The sequence below is a fragment of the Bradysia coprophila genome (assembly GCF_014529535.1).
Source record: "Bradysia coprophila strain Holo2 chromosome X unlocalized genomic scaffold, BU_Bcop_v1 contig_185, whole genome shotgun sequence".
In the NCBI taxonomy this organism is placed as follows: domain Eukaryota; kingdom Metazoa; phylum Arthropoda; class Insecta; order Diptera; family Sciaridae; genus Bradysia; species Bradysia coprophila.
Genome location: NW_023503305.1, coordinates 1155814 through 1173507, shown reverse-complemented (window position 1 = coordinate 1173507; position 17694 = coordinate 1155814). Strand labels below are relative to the sequence as shown.

Genomic DNA, 17694 nt, shown 5'->3' with positions numbered 1-17694 from the left:
AGTATAAACATGGTCTACAACATGTTGTTATAGTGAAGATATTATTCTATCTATTTGTTAAATGATTGAGTATAAATTGTGTGCCATATGAAATAATTGTTGAAATTAATGGAATAGAAACTAATAAAACAGACCAATTGACCATACCACACAATAAAAGCTTTCAGCCGTTGATTAAGTAGGAGCTTTCACTTTGGTGATAAGAAGGTAAAGGTTCATTTCAGCCTTTGTACGTAAATAGGAGCATAACGACTATCATCGACGACAGACACGTGGTATGAAACAAATGGAAATCAATTATGGATTAAGAGCAATGAATGCTGCATTTTTGTGGTGCGTGTTTTATTGTATTTTTTAAGGTATATCGTTTTACAAAAAAAAAAACTTTTCGAAAACCGCAGTGAACACCACAAATGTGTTAGCATTCAATAAAAAATAGATTTTTTTGTGGTATAGTGTGACAAATTTTATTCACACATTGGTTCATGTGGTGGTCGTCCTTTCAAAAAACGATAAAACTGTTATGTGTGTGATAGTATAGTATCGTTCTGTGGACGATAACGTCGTTTTTTAGACGATAATATTGTTTTCTGAACGATAATATCGTTTTTGGGAGGATAATGTCGTTCAAAAACGATATTATCGATTGCAAATTTTCACCCATGACGATAATGTCGTCTAAAATGTAAACTTTTTAAATATTGTGTCGACGATATTATCGTCGTTCAAAAAAAACGATTATATCGTCCTGTGTGGTAATATTGTCCAGGACGATATTATCTTTCTTTTTTAAACTAAATTTAAAACGGTATTACCTTACCACCCAGGACCATATTATCATCCAAATCGATAGTATCGTTCCAAAAATCTTAACTGATGTGTGAAAATCATTTTTTTAAATTTTATATTTTAAGGTTGCCGCACGACCAATTTTTGAGTAGAGCACTTTCATTAAGTTCACAAAAATATTTTTTTAATTCAATGTAACAGTAAAATAAACCTTGGCCTTTCCTCCACATTTTATGACCAAGTTCGTCGTACCGATCGGAAAAGTATCCCATATTTTAAATGTTGGAAAAATTCTTTACACGTGAAAAATGCTCTACTCAAAAATTGGTCATGCGGCAACCTAATGTAAAATAAAAAAAATGATTTTTCCACACTATGGAGTTCCTGTTTTAGGATGAAAAATGCTCGAAACTGGAAATGGTGCAACAAGAGCTGATTGCTGAACTGCAATGCATTTGTAAATTTCCAGAATTTAAAAAAAATTGACCAATTAACTTCAGTCGTTTGTACCACAACAACGATGAGAGTGACACCAAACAATCCAAGAAAGGTAAATTGACAGCACCAAAGAAATAAAAAAAAAACATAGCTAACGCCGACCCGTACGAAACACCTATTCGTATCAAAAGCCTTTATTGTGAAACTCTTCATTTCACTTACTTCATTTTTTTCTCTGCTGAAAAGCTATTCGCGCTTTAAAATCACTTGCATTATCCACTCTTTGCCTCGCTATCATCAACAAATAAATTGCCGGAGGCAACATAGACAGCCCCGAACGAAGTCAAATTTCATAAATTCCTATTTAAACAGCTATATACCGCTATATTTACCTATATTTCACTATAAATAAACATTCCACAAATGAATTTGCTATTATATAGCTCTACATGCCTGTATATTGCTCAATATAGCTGTATATAGATATATATATATATATATATATATATATATATATAGAAGTCCACATATGGGATTCCTAAAACCCCCCACACAAAACCAATTACTTCTATGTTAACAGAATCTAAGTACCATTTTTCCCAAGATATTTCAATTTTACTAAAATCCAATATGGCCGCCGGAAGTCATTTTGTTAGGAGACCTGAAATAGTACTGACGATTCACATTTAATTATACCTTTCAAACAAAAAAAAAATCATGAAATTCGGTCAAAATTTACTCGAGATATTGACAAAATACTCCACGTTCACTGTACGGCCGAGTAGCCAGATAAGAGCTCACTCCAAGAGACCTAGCTCAAGCTCCGGAGAACATAATTTCGAAACCTTTTTTTTCCCTGATTGGTACGGTCAATACCTATCTAATAAAGCTAAAACAGACGAAATATGTTCAAATGTGGCCGACCTACAAGCAAAAACTTCTTGCCGCCCTGTGCGTGTTTCACACCAAGGGCTCTAACTCACGAGTCGGTCATCCGATTTCCATAAACTTTTTTTTTGTCGATCGGTATGGTAAATACCTCTTATTTGACGCGAAACCATTGACAGAAAACCACAGAAAACGACGTTACAAAAGCAAGCAAAATAACCGGAAGCAGGACGATGATGCGAGACACGACAGAGTAAAGTTTATTTTACTCTGCCGTGTGCGAGACATTATGAAAAGCTTAGAAACTTCAACGTAGTGCTCCAACATTTTCGAAAAGCTAAATTAGACCGAGTAAATATGACATTCCTTTCGTTGTTCTTTGGTTTCAGATCATCAATTTGGCGTTCTTTTTCTAGTATAAGGTGAACCTTTTAATTCCAACAGCAGTTGATGAGGAGATCTCCCAAACTTTATAAATTGGCATACACATACAGAAAAAAGATGCCGCTTGCGCAGGTCAAAACATTTCTTGGTTATTGTAACATTTGTTTTATTGAAAATTGTTTTAAAAGTCTGTAATAGTGAGCCAAGAATAGAGACTTCGTCGTAGTATTTGCTCACGTTGTCTGCCCTCCAGAAATTCACTAAACCTTCACGAACACTTGTATCATTCGGATGAGTTATCAAAAGTTTGGGTTAGACCGTATCCTGTCTGTTCCACACCATTTTCATCATAAAACTTAATATTGTAGGTCAATTCATACGGAATTTCCTCGTTCAATTTACGCCTAACCACAACAGAAAGTTCCGCATGATAATTTGGATGCTCCCTCATGACATTTAAAATGTACATTTCTTTGACCTTGTAAGCACCCCTGTTCAATGAACGACTCATCGGTACAATATTATCGAGAGTGTCACTACGGCCCCCAAGCTGATACGAAAAAATATGTCCAGAGTCGTAATGACTAAGAGATCCTCCACAAATTTTTCTAATCTGATTTCGAACTTCATTAGTCACTTCTGTTCCATTGCCCAAATTTTCTTGTCGGACAGTCGTTTCGTAAGTTTGCTCAGTGTATTAACCTTTGTTTATACGCTCAGAATTTCTATTTTTCAATTCTTTTCCGGTACTTTCGGTATGCGATCTACGCGGACGAGTTACTGCTCCACCTTTCATTTCATCAAAGATTTCACCGACTCCATTCTCATAAGCTTCCCTTGCCGCAACCTTATTCCGTAAAAAGTTTCTGAATCTCGTTAATAGCTCATCAGTTTTAATATTCAATTCTTTAGCTATCGCATCATAAAGGCAACGATTTTCATACATTGAATGTGGCTCAATTTCAACTATTTGACCATTCCGTATGAGATTGAAATGGTTTCTTCCATTTGAATTGGTCATCTTTAGTTGAATTGACTCATTTTGTGATCTGAGGCATGGAAAGCTCAGTTTCGGGTTTCCATGAAGCATCGAAATGTTTCGTTCATTCGTTCCGTCAATTAGTTCAATGGTGCGTCCAGTCATCTCTCCCAAATAGAAAATTTCAAAAAATCCTCCCATAGTCCCCGTGCCAATCTGAGTAACAAAATCATTGTAATCCAGCTGTGTTAGATTAGAGTCTTTTTCTAAATAACCACCGCCGAATTCTTCGTCCAAAAGTTGTTTGACCGATTGGTTGTAGATTCTTCTTGCATTTTTTCGAGCTTCTTCAAAGTTCTTCATGTTTTCTTGAATTTCTGATTTTTTTCCTTTCAACGATCTTTTAACATCTCGAATGGTTGTTAATGTTGAGTGAGCAGTGGTAATGGTTTTAATCAAATCGACGACCTCAAGAGCAGTAAAAAAGATACCAACCACAACGATTCCTTTAGTAAAAACGGTTCCTAAAACTTCGCCAGTTTTTTCAATCCCAACTCCAGCTTTTCCAACGGCGCCTCCAGCGTTACCAGTTAAAACTTCGCCAGTTTTTCCAATCACAGCTCCAGCTTTTCCAACGACGACTCTAGCTTTACCAGTTTCAATTGTAATACAAAATAACCTTTGTAACACCTTGATCTCCGCCATCGTCAATTTCGAACACGTTGTTATGCCTTCAGCAATCATTCTTGAGGAACCAACAAGGCCAATGATTAAAAATGTGTCTAGGCTACTGGATGACATTCCCATAAACATTCTAAACGCTGTCTCATAATCGATATCATTTGCCTTCGTCACAATATATATTTGTTCGTTGAATTTTTCAGTCAAATCTTGCAGATTTTTCATGACTTTCTCAAACTCCGATAAATTATTTTGGATTTGCTTGATGCATTCTTTCGTTTCTTTACGATCAATGAAATCTGTGACGAGGTTTGTCCCAGTACCAACCACCGCTGTGATCGCTGATGCAACCAAAACCGACAGTCCACCGGTGAAAAAAGCTGAAGCAACAGCTAGTCCCCCTCCTACAACATTTATGGTCGTTCCAATGGTTTTAGCTGCATTTCTTTTTGTTTCAAAACTATCCATCTCTTCCTCCAATGTGCTGAGTTTGACGATAATCTCTTCAATCACTTTGACCGCCTTTTGCAAGGCATCCAAAATATCTTCTGGTCTCACCACCATATCGGTTTATATTTCAGTTAACACCACCAAGAAAACAAAAAAATATTCGCGGATATTGCTCAGACCATCATTTTGTTAACTTTCACAATAAATGAAATGAGTCAGTCGGAATTTAAAATGATAACGTAACGAGACTCTTTAGCTGCTACTATTTAACTAAACTGTGTATTTAATAAAAATACTGCGAGTAACACTTTAAGCGTTATCTTACGATGTTCGCGTTGCGCACCACCGTTTTCAATTTGCTTAAAATAACTCGAGCGATTTCTCAGAATCGATTGAATTAAAAATGAAATTATCAAATAATATAGAAACCTAAGTGGCGTCTTATAGAACCGGCAGGTCATCTGCTATCGACAAAATGTAAATGAAGAGTTCTCGCTGGTGTCTTATTATGTAGTGAATGTATGATCAAAATACTGAAGTCGAAGAATTTGTTTCAAACACTGGGATATACTTCATAGTACCGGCCCATGCAGGGTAATAGAAATTTGTGTACTTGGTTTTGACGGTGTATTTAAGCAAAGCACCTAGCAGGGTAATAGAAAAAAATAAAGTAGTACTTTAATCGGAGTATGCGAATATTTCCATACCTTTTTTTTCATAATGTCATTGCAAAATTACCATTAAGTATCAAAAAACTACTCTATTTGACGTGTAAAATCCTCTATTACCCTGCTAGTTGCGTTGATTCAAGCCATGTTTCGGTGCAGATTTGCCGAGTAAAGGAAACAAAAACGATGTCCCGTGAATGGGTTATTGATTTGGCCAATCGGAAAAGAAAAGCAACCTAGTCCGATACTGAATCCGATTCGAATCCGAATCGGAATAACAACGAAACACACAAAAAGTACGTTTCGTTTATTGACACTAACCTTAAATCAAACGAATTATATGACGTTTTTCAATCAGAGGCAATCTAAAACTCATAAAGAAGCTATTGAGCAAAGCAAACAATTGTAAATGTGTGAGTCCAACGCACTTCAAGCAAAGGTGCTATTAATGACAGCTGCCAAATAGAGTACTGTTTTGTATGAAATACCCACTCTTTTTACAGTGTAAAATTTTGTATGGAGCACTGTCAAGTTTCAGTACCCTATTTAGAGTACCACTTTTGCTTGACGTCCGTTGGTGAGTCAAATGTTTTACATAAATCGAAGGATTATCACTGTAAAGCCGGTATGTTATCATTTTGTTGACGAACTTTATAATATTTCTATTTTTTTCTTATTCCTTTATCATGACAACGTAAACCAAGGCTGTATACCTTGGGGAGGTCACGCAGATGCAGATACGCGGGTTACACACCACGTTTCATACAAAAAATTCACCACGCCATACAAATTCAATTTTGGTGAATTTGTTTGTATGGAAAAGGTGTGTTCCCGCGTATCTAATAAAATGGCGATCTGCGTTACCTCCCCAACGTATACAGCCTTGAACGTAAACAGCGTAAAGTACTTGGTGCCTTCGATGACGAATACAAAAACTTTCGAAGGTGACGATTCATCCAATAAGAGTGCTGACTACATAAAATACATCCGTTCACGATTAAAATGGTTCAGTGCGGGCACAGCCGCATACATGCAACGTCCGATCTGCAACATGTGCTTCAACTAATACAAGCACTCAACAAAAAATGACAAAAATTTCATAAGAAATGGACATCGTCGGAAAAATTTCGTTGGTTCAACGCCTGCAAACTCACCTGTCAAAGGCCATCGTCGTTCGCTCGGAGCTACTTCGAATTGATTAGATCAAATAGAAGTTACGCGTTTTTTTTAAATAAAATTTTCTTATTCTGAAATAAGTAAATAAACCAAGCTGTCGTGTCGTTATATTAGACAACGACCAAATACCATAGTTATCAGACAGGATGAATTTCGAACAACAAAAAACTATAGTCGATGTTTTGAAGAGCTGGACAATGTAGAGGCCTCGGAGGAAAGGTAAAAATAAATACAAAAATAAAGAAGCGAACAAATTTTCAAATTTGCTTCCTTTATTTTAAAATTTGTACAAACTTTTGTAAGCCGGCCGAGAATTCCTTGACAGCAACTGAAGTATCAACAAACTATAACAAACTATTTGGGGCAAATCAAAGAAACCAACGCAGAGCGAAAGAAAACAACGAACTGTTATGAATCACTTCGACAAATGGACGGGATCGGACAAGATGCCAATCAAAAACAACACTATGATATCTAATTTATATCATGGTCATCCAACTAGCGAAAAATATTATGGGTTACGGAACCGTGATACCGCAATATCATTTATTTGGGGCTGTGTCGATAGGGTGGGTATATAGATCCTAAGTTGCATAATATTGTAAAGAACACTGCGTTCTCTAGGACCTCATGGCAGGAATGACCGACGAAGAAAAACGTGCGGTCGAGCCACAAAATGGGCAAAATCTTTTATATGAACCTGTACAAATTTGTGAACCTATATTTTATTTGTTCACGTTCATATGAAAAACCCTGATAAATTTAAAATGGTAATCGCAAAGCTTTGTACAAATCATTTTATATCCTTGCAACATAAACGCGGCCTCATTAGTATAAAATTGTGTAATTTCAAATGATGCTGGGATTACTAAAAGAGTTATCCGACGAACGCAATACCAATTTCTGCCCGAGTGTATTACATTTCATTAAGCGTTTTCGCATTAAATTTTAAATTAAAATGGGTTTTCTATTAACCGTATTAACGTTACCGGTTCGCATCTTAGTGGAGGTTTGCAAAATGCATTGCGAATAAATTGTGAGTGTTGAGAAATTTTCTCGTCTGTCTCATTCAATGATTTTTTATTTTAATCTGATATTAAAGCGTACAGAAGCGTACTTAAATTGTCAACACGGATTTTGCCATTCCACCTTCAGTGTTGCAACTCTCATACCACGGCAGAGTAAAATAAACCAGGTAGGAGCGGTTCATTTTCGGTCTTGCCTGGTTAACTTTACTCTGTCGTGCTCATACCAATCTTTTCTTCATAATATTCGTTGTAGAATGTGTCATCTAAAATGATATACCAGTTGTTTTGGAGTATGCATTGCATAGAAACTTGCGTCACATGTGTTTTGGCTAATTTTGCCACATTACGAATCGATTTTCTTCCGGAGACCATACAATGTGCTTAAAAACTGTCACCATCCAATTCGTTCACAACGAACAGATTCAAAAGTTTTTGACCTATTTGTTCGGTCGTCTGTCAACGGCGTAACCTATTCGTGTTTTATCAAATATTTTTCTGTTCCTAAATTAGTTTTAAATTCTTTTTTTCGAAAAATATTTATAAAAACCGCAAATGACAAAAACATACAACAAGAAGAATGAAATGAGAAAAGTTTTGAAACCAAAACTTTCAATAACTCAAATAACAGAAATTATAAAAATTATACGGGGCCAAGATTTGCAACTTTTGGAAAGTACGCGGATGGAGGGATTGTTTGTTGGATAGGAGTCGGTGCACCGAGTTTCAAACAGTCCTCCGTTGGTTCTTATATCGTCTTTCTGGGCCGCTCGTCCTTCCGGATCCAATATGTAAAAATTGTGAGAATTGGGTAGTCGGATATTGTGAGTTAATAAGCAACTCTACTGTCGACAGAAAGATGAAAAGATGGCACCGAAATAATTGTAAAAACTTTCTTCCGATTCAAGATTTTCTTTCATAAGCCATGGGTATATCCAGGACTGAACTTAGCATTTGGGCGATGCCCGAAGGCGAATGGATTTTTACTTTTTGTATGGAGGCAATGTAAGACCTTTTACATAATTCCTTCCCGAAAGGGTTTTCTTCACTCAACGCACATCAAACAAAAGTGCTCCAAGTGACAGCTGTCAAATAGAATACTATTTTGTACGAAAAAATTTTCAAGATTTTTTTACAGTTCCAAAATTTGATGGATACATCTGTTGCAGTAGGTTTCTTCCATCGTACGGTAAAAACGAATTTTGACAGGCCGAAAACAACCGACCTTCATCCACAGAAGCAAACATAACCGCAACTTAAACAAATTTGTTCGTTAAAACTTCAAAGTGAGGTTGTGTTGGCTTCTCTGTGGATGACGATTGACATTTTGAACGGCCTTGGCAGAAACCTGTACTGTATTTAAATTCGTGATTCGCGCAAATTTCAACCGATCTCAATAACAACGACTATATTTCCCATACAATTCATTACATCCGTACAATTAATTTTAATAGTGAAACTGAAAATTAACATTTTTCAGACGGCATGCACATTACCAGTATAACTACCGACATACAAACATTTTTAATTATTTCAAATAAATCTGAGCTCTTTGCTTCTTTTCGTCGCCGTTGTCAACAGATAAGATGTGCAACTGTATCAGGTTCTCGGAAAATTTTACGTATATTTCTCGGTCACTGTTCAATTCAATCCGTTACACAGGAAGAGAACAATAAAAACTTCTAATCACGCGTCAGTCGTTGCCAAATGAAGTACACAATAAAAAGTATATCACTCCGGGACCACTGTTGATGTGCTCGTAGTGGTGGTGGTTGGAAATGCCTTAATAAGAAGTTTTGGAATTAGCAGAATTACCATCGTGACAAAGTCTGTGTTCCGTTGAATTTATCTGTACATAACTTCAATACAATACCCCTGACCAAAGTTTAGAGTTCGCCCTTGCGAATGAAAATGTGAAAACAACCAAGAAGTGTAGGTGTAAGTGGGTATTATGTACCTCAGCACATATGTGTAGAGAATAATCCATTTCCAACAAAACAATGGTGCCGATGTCCAACAGGTTTATAATTTATGCTATGTCATTTCTCAATTTTAGCATTTTCATCAAATACCATAAAACTGTACACACTGCTATCGACGAATAATAAGATCAACTTTATCGAATTTTGGTTCCGACTGAACTTCAATTAAGTTTATAAAACCGGCTGCAACTACTAGTTTAACCTTTAACAAACGACAAAACATATCACCCCCACAGACAACGAGTCTGTTAATTTTGACGATCAAAATGTTTTCTCACCTATCCGGGACGACTAAATTGCACTCTTTCCATTTACCACCGGTGTGATATAACATCATCTTGTGCGTACAGGTCAATCGTCAATGTCAAGGCTAGATGTGAATTAAGGAATTAAGCCAGAGGTTGCTTTTATTTTTGTCATAGCTATCAATAACAGAAATAGTCATCGGAACTAAAACAAATGATAAATGATGTTGGTCTAACGATCTAGCTTACGTCGCTAAACGAATTTTTGTATCTATTTCAATAGTATTATCCTTGTTCTTGTTTCAAAACCATGATAAATGGCCAAAATCACCATAACACACAATTCATTTTAAAGAAATCCAAGAAGGATATACGGCTCTTAATAGGCAGCATCACTGGACATTTTGACCTAAATAAGCACATGTACAGACTAAAACATGTAGGATCTGCGATGATGAGGATGAAACACCAATACACCTTCTGACCTCCCGCACAGTCCTTATCAACTGCAGAAGAAGAAACCTTGGCCACGAGTTCATAGATCAAGGACAAATCCAACGGTCAAACCTCAAAGACATCTTTAACTTTATGAAGGAAGCAAATGCACTGCTACAAATCGATTAAGACACAACATACTAAATGGCACACAAAAGAGAACCAACCGAGAGTTCTAATTGTATTCATTAATTTCCAAACTATGGAATTCATTGAAATTGTATATTGTATTTTCAAATAATGAGCCAACAAACGAAACTAACTAACTATTATCCTTGATATGTGATTTTTTCTTGTTAAAGGCAGAAGAAGTACTTCTCAAGTATAAAACAAAAGTTTACGACATTATTTTAGAAACTTAAAATTTTTTGCCAACTTTCCATTGGGTATTCAATTACCTCTCAAATGAAACAAAAACCAGCAAAATCGGTTGACATTTACTCGATTTTTCGCAAACACTTAAGGACCAGTAGCGGCCTTAGTCCAAGGGCCCAAATTTGAAATTTTTTTTGCCATCATTCCATTGGGTATTCAATTATCTCTCAAATGAAACAAAAACTAGCAATGAGATTTACTCGATTTATGTGCAAAAAACAGTCATGGAAAATGAACATGTGGTGAACATAATTGAAAGGTGTGCTGTGTAAAATTTTCAACTCACTTTGCTTATGTACTTGACAAGATTTTCCTGACACCGAGTTGCCGGATGAAAATATTTAGAAAAAGTTTAAAATCGAAATAAGCGAACGGAACAGTGAAGCAAGTCCTAATCGACATTCGATTCGAGTTTTATAAAATGTAGAACATGTAGAATGCATATGCATTTTTTTAATGTGAAGTTATTCATTTGGCTGAAACGAAAGTTGACTTTACATAAGGAAGTTTGTCCCCTTTTTCCGTACAACGGTAATACCAGTGACAAGCCACCAGTGCATGTGATACTGTATAATATCTAAAATTGTATTGACAGGAATTCGGGGGTACATTTTCAGTGCTAAGCCACATCGAACAAACTAACATTCATTAAATTCAGCTGCAGTCAAAGGCAGTCAATTTTCAGCATAAATTAGCTTCAGCTGTTTTTCAGCTGATCCATACAAACAATCACAACCGTTTATACGTCTTTATACGGTTTTACCACTATCATGCGTGTGCGTGTAGCAGCTTCAACCGTATGAACAAGGAAAACCAGTTTTGTTTGTATGTGTGGATCAGCTGAAAAACAGCTGAAGCAAATTTATGCTGAAAATTGACTGCCTTTGACTGTATAGTTGTTACTCAACTTTTCGAGGCGTCAAAAATTTATTAGAAAAAAACAACAACCGAAACTGAAATTAAAAAAAAAACGTTTCACTGCTCTAATTTCGGATCGCTAGACCCTGATATTTTTCTTTAATTTCCATGTACATTTTGATCCTTTCATGCATATTTTCTGCCCATTGGCCATTTCGACATTTTGACTCTGCATCGTACTTCAATTTTTATTTTATTTTTTATAAAACCTAATTTACCTAATCTACGGCCGTAGATTCAAAAAATTTTAAAATTTTTTTCCTCTCGAAACTCAATCGCCTTATCGTAGTGACGAATGACAAAGCACCAACCGAAATTTTTTATTAACTCCTGAACCTAAATTACTAATGCGGTCATGTTCAATACGGGTAAGATATGTACCGTCACTGACCGCCGTGATAACTACGACACTAGACCGTCAGACAGGGGGACCAGCTTGTTTAAATCAAGTGGTTCCATCGAGTCAGTTAGGCTTACTATTAGATAACAATTCTGCAAGAATTGCTGTTGGTCTTCGTTTGGGCAGTCAATTGTGCGAAGAACATAAATGTATTTGTGGAAAGACGGTTGGGAAGGATGGTTTACATAAAAAACGTATTTATCTACATCAACTCTACATCAATATCATACTTATTTATTTACAAACATTTGTTCGCACATACATTCACAAAGGATATCAGATGGAAATAAAAGCTGTACATTTTCACATCGAACTTTCATCGTATAAAGCTTTCATCATCCACGGCATCTATGTTATTTTCAAACAACTTAAATTCAATATTGCTTAAATTTCGAGTTTTCTCTCTCTTCATTCCTGATAGATACAACAGTGTCTTTTGGCATTACATTTTATAGTCATTTGAGCATCAGTTTCAGTCTGACACGATTGATTTTAGGCAATTACTTAGCGGAGCAGAAGCTACATGCGAAAGTGGCTAAAAGTGGCGCTATCGTCCAAAATATAGATACACAAAATCCAGGAATCGTAAATTACGAAATAATTCTGAAATTATTTTTCGGAACTTCTTTAGATCTAAAATCCTTAAAAGTGGGGACTTTGCAGCATTCGAAAAATTTCAATTCTGTAACTCTGTAACGATTTCTAATTCGTTGAAAACGGGTAGAATATGCGAAATGAGAAATAGAAAACCCTTCGTGAACAAGTCTCTACTCTTTATATTGGTAATTTTGTCGGATTAATGATCATCAGTATCTGAAGTATCTGCTGTGCAAGGAAGTACCTGCCTTTCGTTTAAATAAAAAAAAATCATTTCTCGAATTTTATGGTGATATTTTCACAACATTTGAATTTCGCGCTGAACTATGACATAACGATAGACTTTTTGACATTCACTTTTCGGTATGAGTGGTATGAGTAGACAGATGGTATGTTTCCCAAAAAAACTCAGTTTTGCCATGTAAAACAATCTGTGATTGCAAAATATAATATCGTCCTCGTTTCAGTACCTGAATGGTAATGGTCAGAAATAAAGAATTGCATTTGCGACAGTGACTGAAGTGACAGCGAAGAAATAACCATTTCATTTGAATAAACCGCCCTGTCTGTGAACATTTTGTTGTTCAGAAATATAACCAAATCGATTGTTCATAACCGGTAATTTATATTCACATCACTAAAAACTTCATCCGGAAAGAATGGTTCTACTGCACTCAAATAAATTGGAAAACATACCGAAAGACGCAGTAATTTTCACTGAAGATGAAGCATTAAAATACCAATGGGATGAAATCAGTAATCATGACAGTCTCAGTAAAACGTAAGTTGAAAAATCTTGTGGTAGATGTCCGATCTTTGAACTGGAATTAGTTTCTTATGTAATTTATCGTACACACTTCAAAGGTGGTCCCTACAATATGGAGCCGGTGTTTTAGGAGTACTCAGTGGACTCACTGGCGTCTACATCAATCATCATTACCGTGGCCGATTACGTTTGGGATCATTCGGAGCATTTTCCACTTATCTACCGATTGTTGTTCTACCGACATTAGTGACTACAGCTTTTCACAAAGTGGTACGTTTCCGATGAATGGACTTTCGAATTCTCACCGCAATCTTAAAAACGTTCTCACATTTAATTTTAGTTTGTCCAATCAGACATCATTTTGAGAAAGACAAAATGTCCCGTATGTCTGCAGGTACAAGCGGCAGCAACCCAGGTAGCTTTAGGTATCGGATATCCATCTATATTAGCTCCAATTGCCGCATACATGGTAAATATTGGGCCAACCGAAATGAAATCTTTTGTCTACAACATTTTGTCTGTGTACTATTTCAGTTTGCTACGCGCCATTTCACCTATCGGCTGCCCCCAATAAGCAAATATAAAGAATTATTTGCCACATACAAAAAAATGACCAGACCATTGTCAACGGCTTTGTCGATTTCACTGGGTATACATGTGCTAATTGCTATGGCTTTGACACAAAAGGAAATATTAGACTTTCACAGGCTGGAACAAGATTCAGCTACCGAAGAATTGTTAAGTTAAAGTTTTGTATGTTAAGTAGAGACACTCTAAAGTAAACGGAAAAGTAGCTCAGTTTCGTTGATGTTTTCATTGAATAGTCGTTGAACCAAATGTTCGTTTAGTGCCGTTTCGCCAAAAAAATCGCTGTAACATGAAGAAGAGCACAGTCGATATTCATCTGCCACCAAAACGGGCAATTTTGAAGATATTTTCAACCAGTGAACCATACTTCAAGCTTTTAAGTGATCAGCTGTAGAAGAAAAATAATTGTCATTCATCAAAGCACCTAGCAGGGAAAAAAATTAAGTAGTACTTTAGTCGAAGTATGCGAACATTTCCATACCTTTTTTTTCGATAAGGCTGCTAATGGTATTATTGGTATCAAAAAACTACTCTATTTGACGTGTAAAAACCTCTATTAACCTGCAAGGTGCTTTGCATTCATTCATCTCAAACGTTTGTTTTTATCTGAACTATCCCTGCTGTACACAACCATACACAGTACACAACCATAGAGTTTTAGCTTCGTCAGTGTGACTGAAAGCCTAAATCAGATTAATCATCTGAGTCGATGAGTAATCTGAGTTGACGACATATAGCTTCTGTTATATTATCGAAACGAGTCACGAAAATGTAGGCGTAAATATGATCGCATCATTTCAGCATAAAAAAATTCAGAAACGAAAGTCAACCAAAATTTTCCGAACCGCTGAACAACGTTGACAGCTACCCATCGGGTATACATCAGTGCAAGTGAACAATATCAGCTGAAAGAGAAATAATTTTTTGTGTGTTGCATGAGAGTCAATGCATTTTCTTGTGTGGCTGTGTTTTTGTTAGATTATTTTAACTAAATTTATTTCCGATAAATACTAGCAACACGGCAGTCAACGTTCGGTAACGTTTACAGAAACAGTTAGAAACAAGGGTTTTGGGCGCAAGTAAGCAAACGAAAACGGCCAAAATAGAAATTTCGACGAAAAATTGAAAAATTTCACCCGAAAAATGGCGTCCGACCTATTCCTTTGTTTTGAACATCCGAAACGGTGCAATGTATAATTTCAGGTGACTGAAACAACAGCACAACCATGAATAATCGCAGTCACCCCAAACATTCCACCACAAATGGATACGGTGCCACGAATGGCCATTCATCGATGAACGGTCATTCATCATCGAATGGTTTTGGCAATGGAACGGATGCCATTGATCAGATTGCTGTACCCGAAATGTGTTTCTACTGTTTTGAAGTCCTTGATGCTGAACTCCGGAATGTCAATGTACCGAATCAACCGAATTTCACAAACGATTCATAGTGAGTCGAGTACTCTGGATGTTCAGTTGTTTCAGTTGTTTCATTCACGTCTTGTGCGTTTCCGTTTCAGTCCTTTGTTTGTGACATGGAAAATTGGCCAAAGCAAGAAGCTCAGAGGATGCATTGGCACATTCGCTGCATTGAAGCTGCATTCTGGTAAGAAATTTTGTTTTGATAAAAATGCCAGCAGACGAACACACTTGGCCGAAGTGTCAACTCTGTTGAATTTCAATGGCAACCACTTAATGAGCTGACTGACGATGTGTACTTTTGCTCACAGGCTTGCGTGAGTACGCAATCACGAGTGCATTCAACGATTCTCGGTTCTCGCCAATTATACGTGAAGAGTTTCCAAGACTGACCGTGAGCGTATCGATACTGATGGTGGGTGTTGTGTAACCGCTTTGGAGTTTCAAGATGACACAAACAAAACCAAAAAAACTCATTTCGTTTTAGGGTTTCGAAGAGGCTCGCGGATACTTAGACTGGACCTTAGGTGTTCACGGAATTCGAATCGAATTCCTCAACGATCGAGGCTCTGTACGAACAGCAACTTTTTTGCCCAAAGTTGCTAGCGAACAAGGTAATGTGGCATATGTTCATCATTGTCTGTCGCCAAATATTTCAAACAAAATCTTTCTTCACACTATTCTCGCTAGGCTGGGATCAATTGCAAACGATAGACTCGTTACTTCGTAAAGGTGGCTTCCGTGGTCAAATAACACAAGAGACACGTCAGGCCATTAAGCTGACACGTTACCGTTCGCAAGAAGTCGAAATGAGTTACTCGGAATACAGCGAACGATTAAATTCGTTGCCGGCCAACCATTCGCAATATAATAAGTACAGGGGACGTTCGCAGCATTGCTAGCGATTTTTCTTTCCATTTAACTTGTGTCGCCGAGGTTAAATCGAAATTACGAGCTTGGACGGTCAATTTAGTTGATGATGAGGTGTGATAAATCACAACACGTTACGGCCTTATATAAAACCAAATTTCGCTTCGAAATAAATTTCTTCTATTAATCGTTATACTCTTCTAGTGCTCAATTTATTGTCCCAACGTTTCATCAAGAGCAAACAGGTGAAAATCGAAAAATATCGACCGATTGTTCACTTTTTACAGTTCTCTCTCTTTGCTATCAGATTTCTGCAGCAGCTGTTGGTTCTGTGAAAATATTATTTAAGTAAAACCATATAAAATGGTTGCGATGGTAGCTACAATCCATTTTTTCCCGTCACGTCGAGCTTTCTCATTCAGAGTGAAGAGCTATTGCTGTGCCAATCGTGTGTGATTTTGAAGTAATTTCGTTGTCGCTATACTTTAGCTGAGTATTCGAGAGAAACGCAAGAAAGTCAACAAAAATCGCTAAAACTTGCATAAACGAATGCATTTTAATACATGTTAACAGGAAACAAATCCTTTATTACTTAAACGTAGGTTAAGTCATTTGTGTTTTTATAGATTTTTTCTTTGTTTTTGCTTGAAAAAATATTTAAGAATGAAATGAATTAAATGAAATGAAGAATAAAATATTTTTCTCTAAATGTTGCAATTGGATTTTATTAAATCTCACGATTTTAAACGGATTTTAAATGCTTTTTCATCTATTTTTCGTTGTTGGGAAATAAATTCACTTTCAACAAAATTCGAAAGGTGTATTCCCGTCAGCATTGATTAGCGCTGATAAATTTAACTCGTCGATTTACTGCAAAAGAAACTAGCCTCCAGGGCTGTTATAAATTTACTCGGATTAATTTAACCAAATTTATCAACTATGACGATAGTACAACTAATAATTGTCACTGAAATCATCTGGAAAGTATATTTTAGTGAAATTGAATTATGGCTTCTCATGGAATGTAAGCTCAACCGATTGTAGAGTTTGCATTTTACGAAATTCGAAATTACGTAATTGAAGTGACCATATTGGCGAGATCGCGAGAGTATAAAATAAGGTTCAAAGTGACTTGTTGAGCTAACACCAAGGTCTGCACTTCTTGAAGCACAATATTTTTTAGGTAATGCTTGGATTCTTTTCACAAAGCCATAGACAATGGATATAATTTAGTATGGTTTGTAGTCAACCACATTATTTTTGCGTTGAACATATCGGTGTAAAGGCATCAAACGCACTCAAGGCATAATCCCCAAACAGGCCAACTGCACGTTTATTGAGCCTAAGGCTTAAGTTGACCTGTGTAGTGATTTATTTTGTGCAACAGAAAGTGACTTTTTCTGTCTTGGTACATATTGTTACAAAATCGAACCAGTCATAAAATATGACCAATACACGAGTGCATGATTCTTCATGTACCAACGCACTAGCAAAAGTGATCATAGTGGTCAGTTGCAGAAAGTACTCTCTTTTACATGAAAATGTTTTTACAGTTGTG

At 36.4% G+C, this 17694-nt stretch overlaps 2 protein-coding genes across 2 annotated transcripts; both read left to right on the top strand.

Moving 5' to 3' along the window:
- The first annotated feature begins 12875 nt into the window (after positions 1–12875).
- LOC119068502 lies at positions 12876–14056 on the top strand. The gene is made up of 4 exons (XM_037172112.1): positions 12876–13271; positions 13355–13526; positions 13597–13725; positions 13791–14056. The coding sequence occupies exons 1-4, from the start codon at positions 13150–13152 to the stop codon at positions 14001–14003; spliced, it is 636 nt and encodes a 211-aa protein (XP_037028007.1). The 5' UTR covers positions 12876–13149; the 3' UTR covers positions 14004–14056.
- A 677-nt stretch (positions 14057–14733) lies between these two features.
- LOC119068501 (uncharacterized protein CG5902-like) lies at positions 14734–16382 on the top strand. Its single transcript, XM_037172111.1, has 6 exons — positions 14734–14923; positions 15048–15297; positions 15368–15453; positions 15578–15681; positions 15754–15880; positions 15957–16382. Exons 2-6 carry the CDS (start codon positions 15071–15073, stop codon positions 16166–16168), a joined length of 756 nt encoding a protein of 251 aa, XP_037028006.1. The 5' UTR covers positions 14734–14923; positions 15048–15070; the 3' UTR covers positions 16169–16382.
- Positions 16383–17694: the final 1312 nt, after the last annotated feature.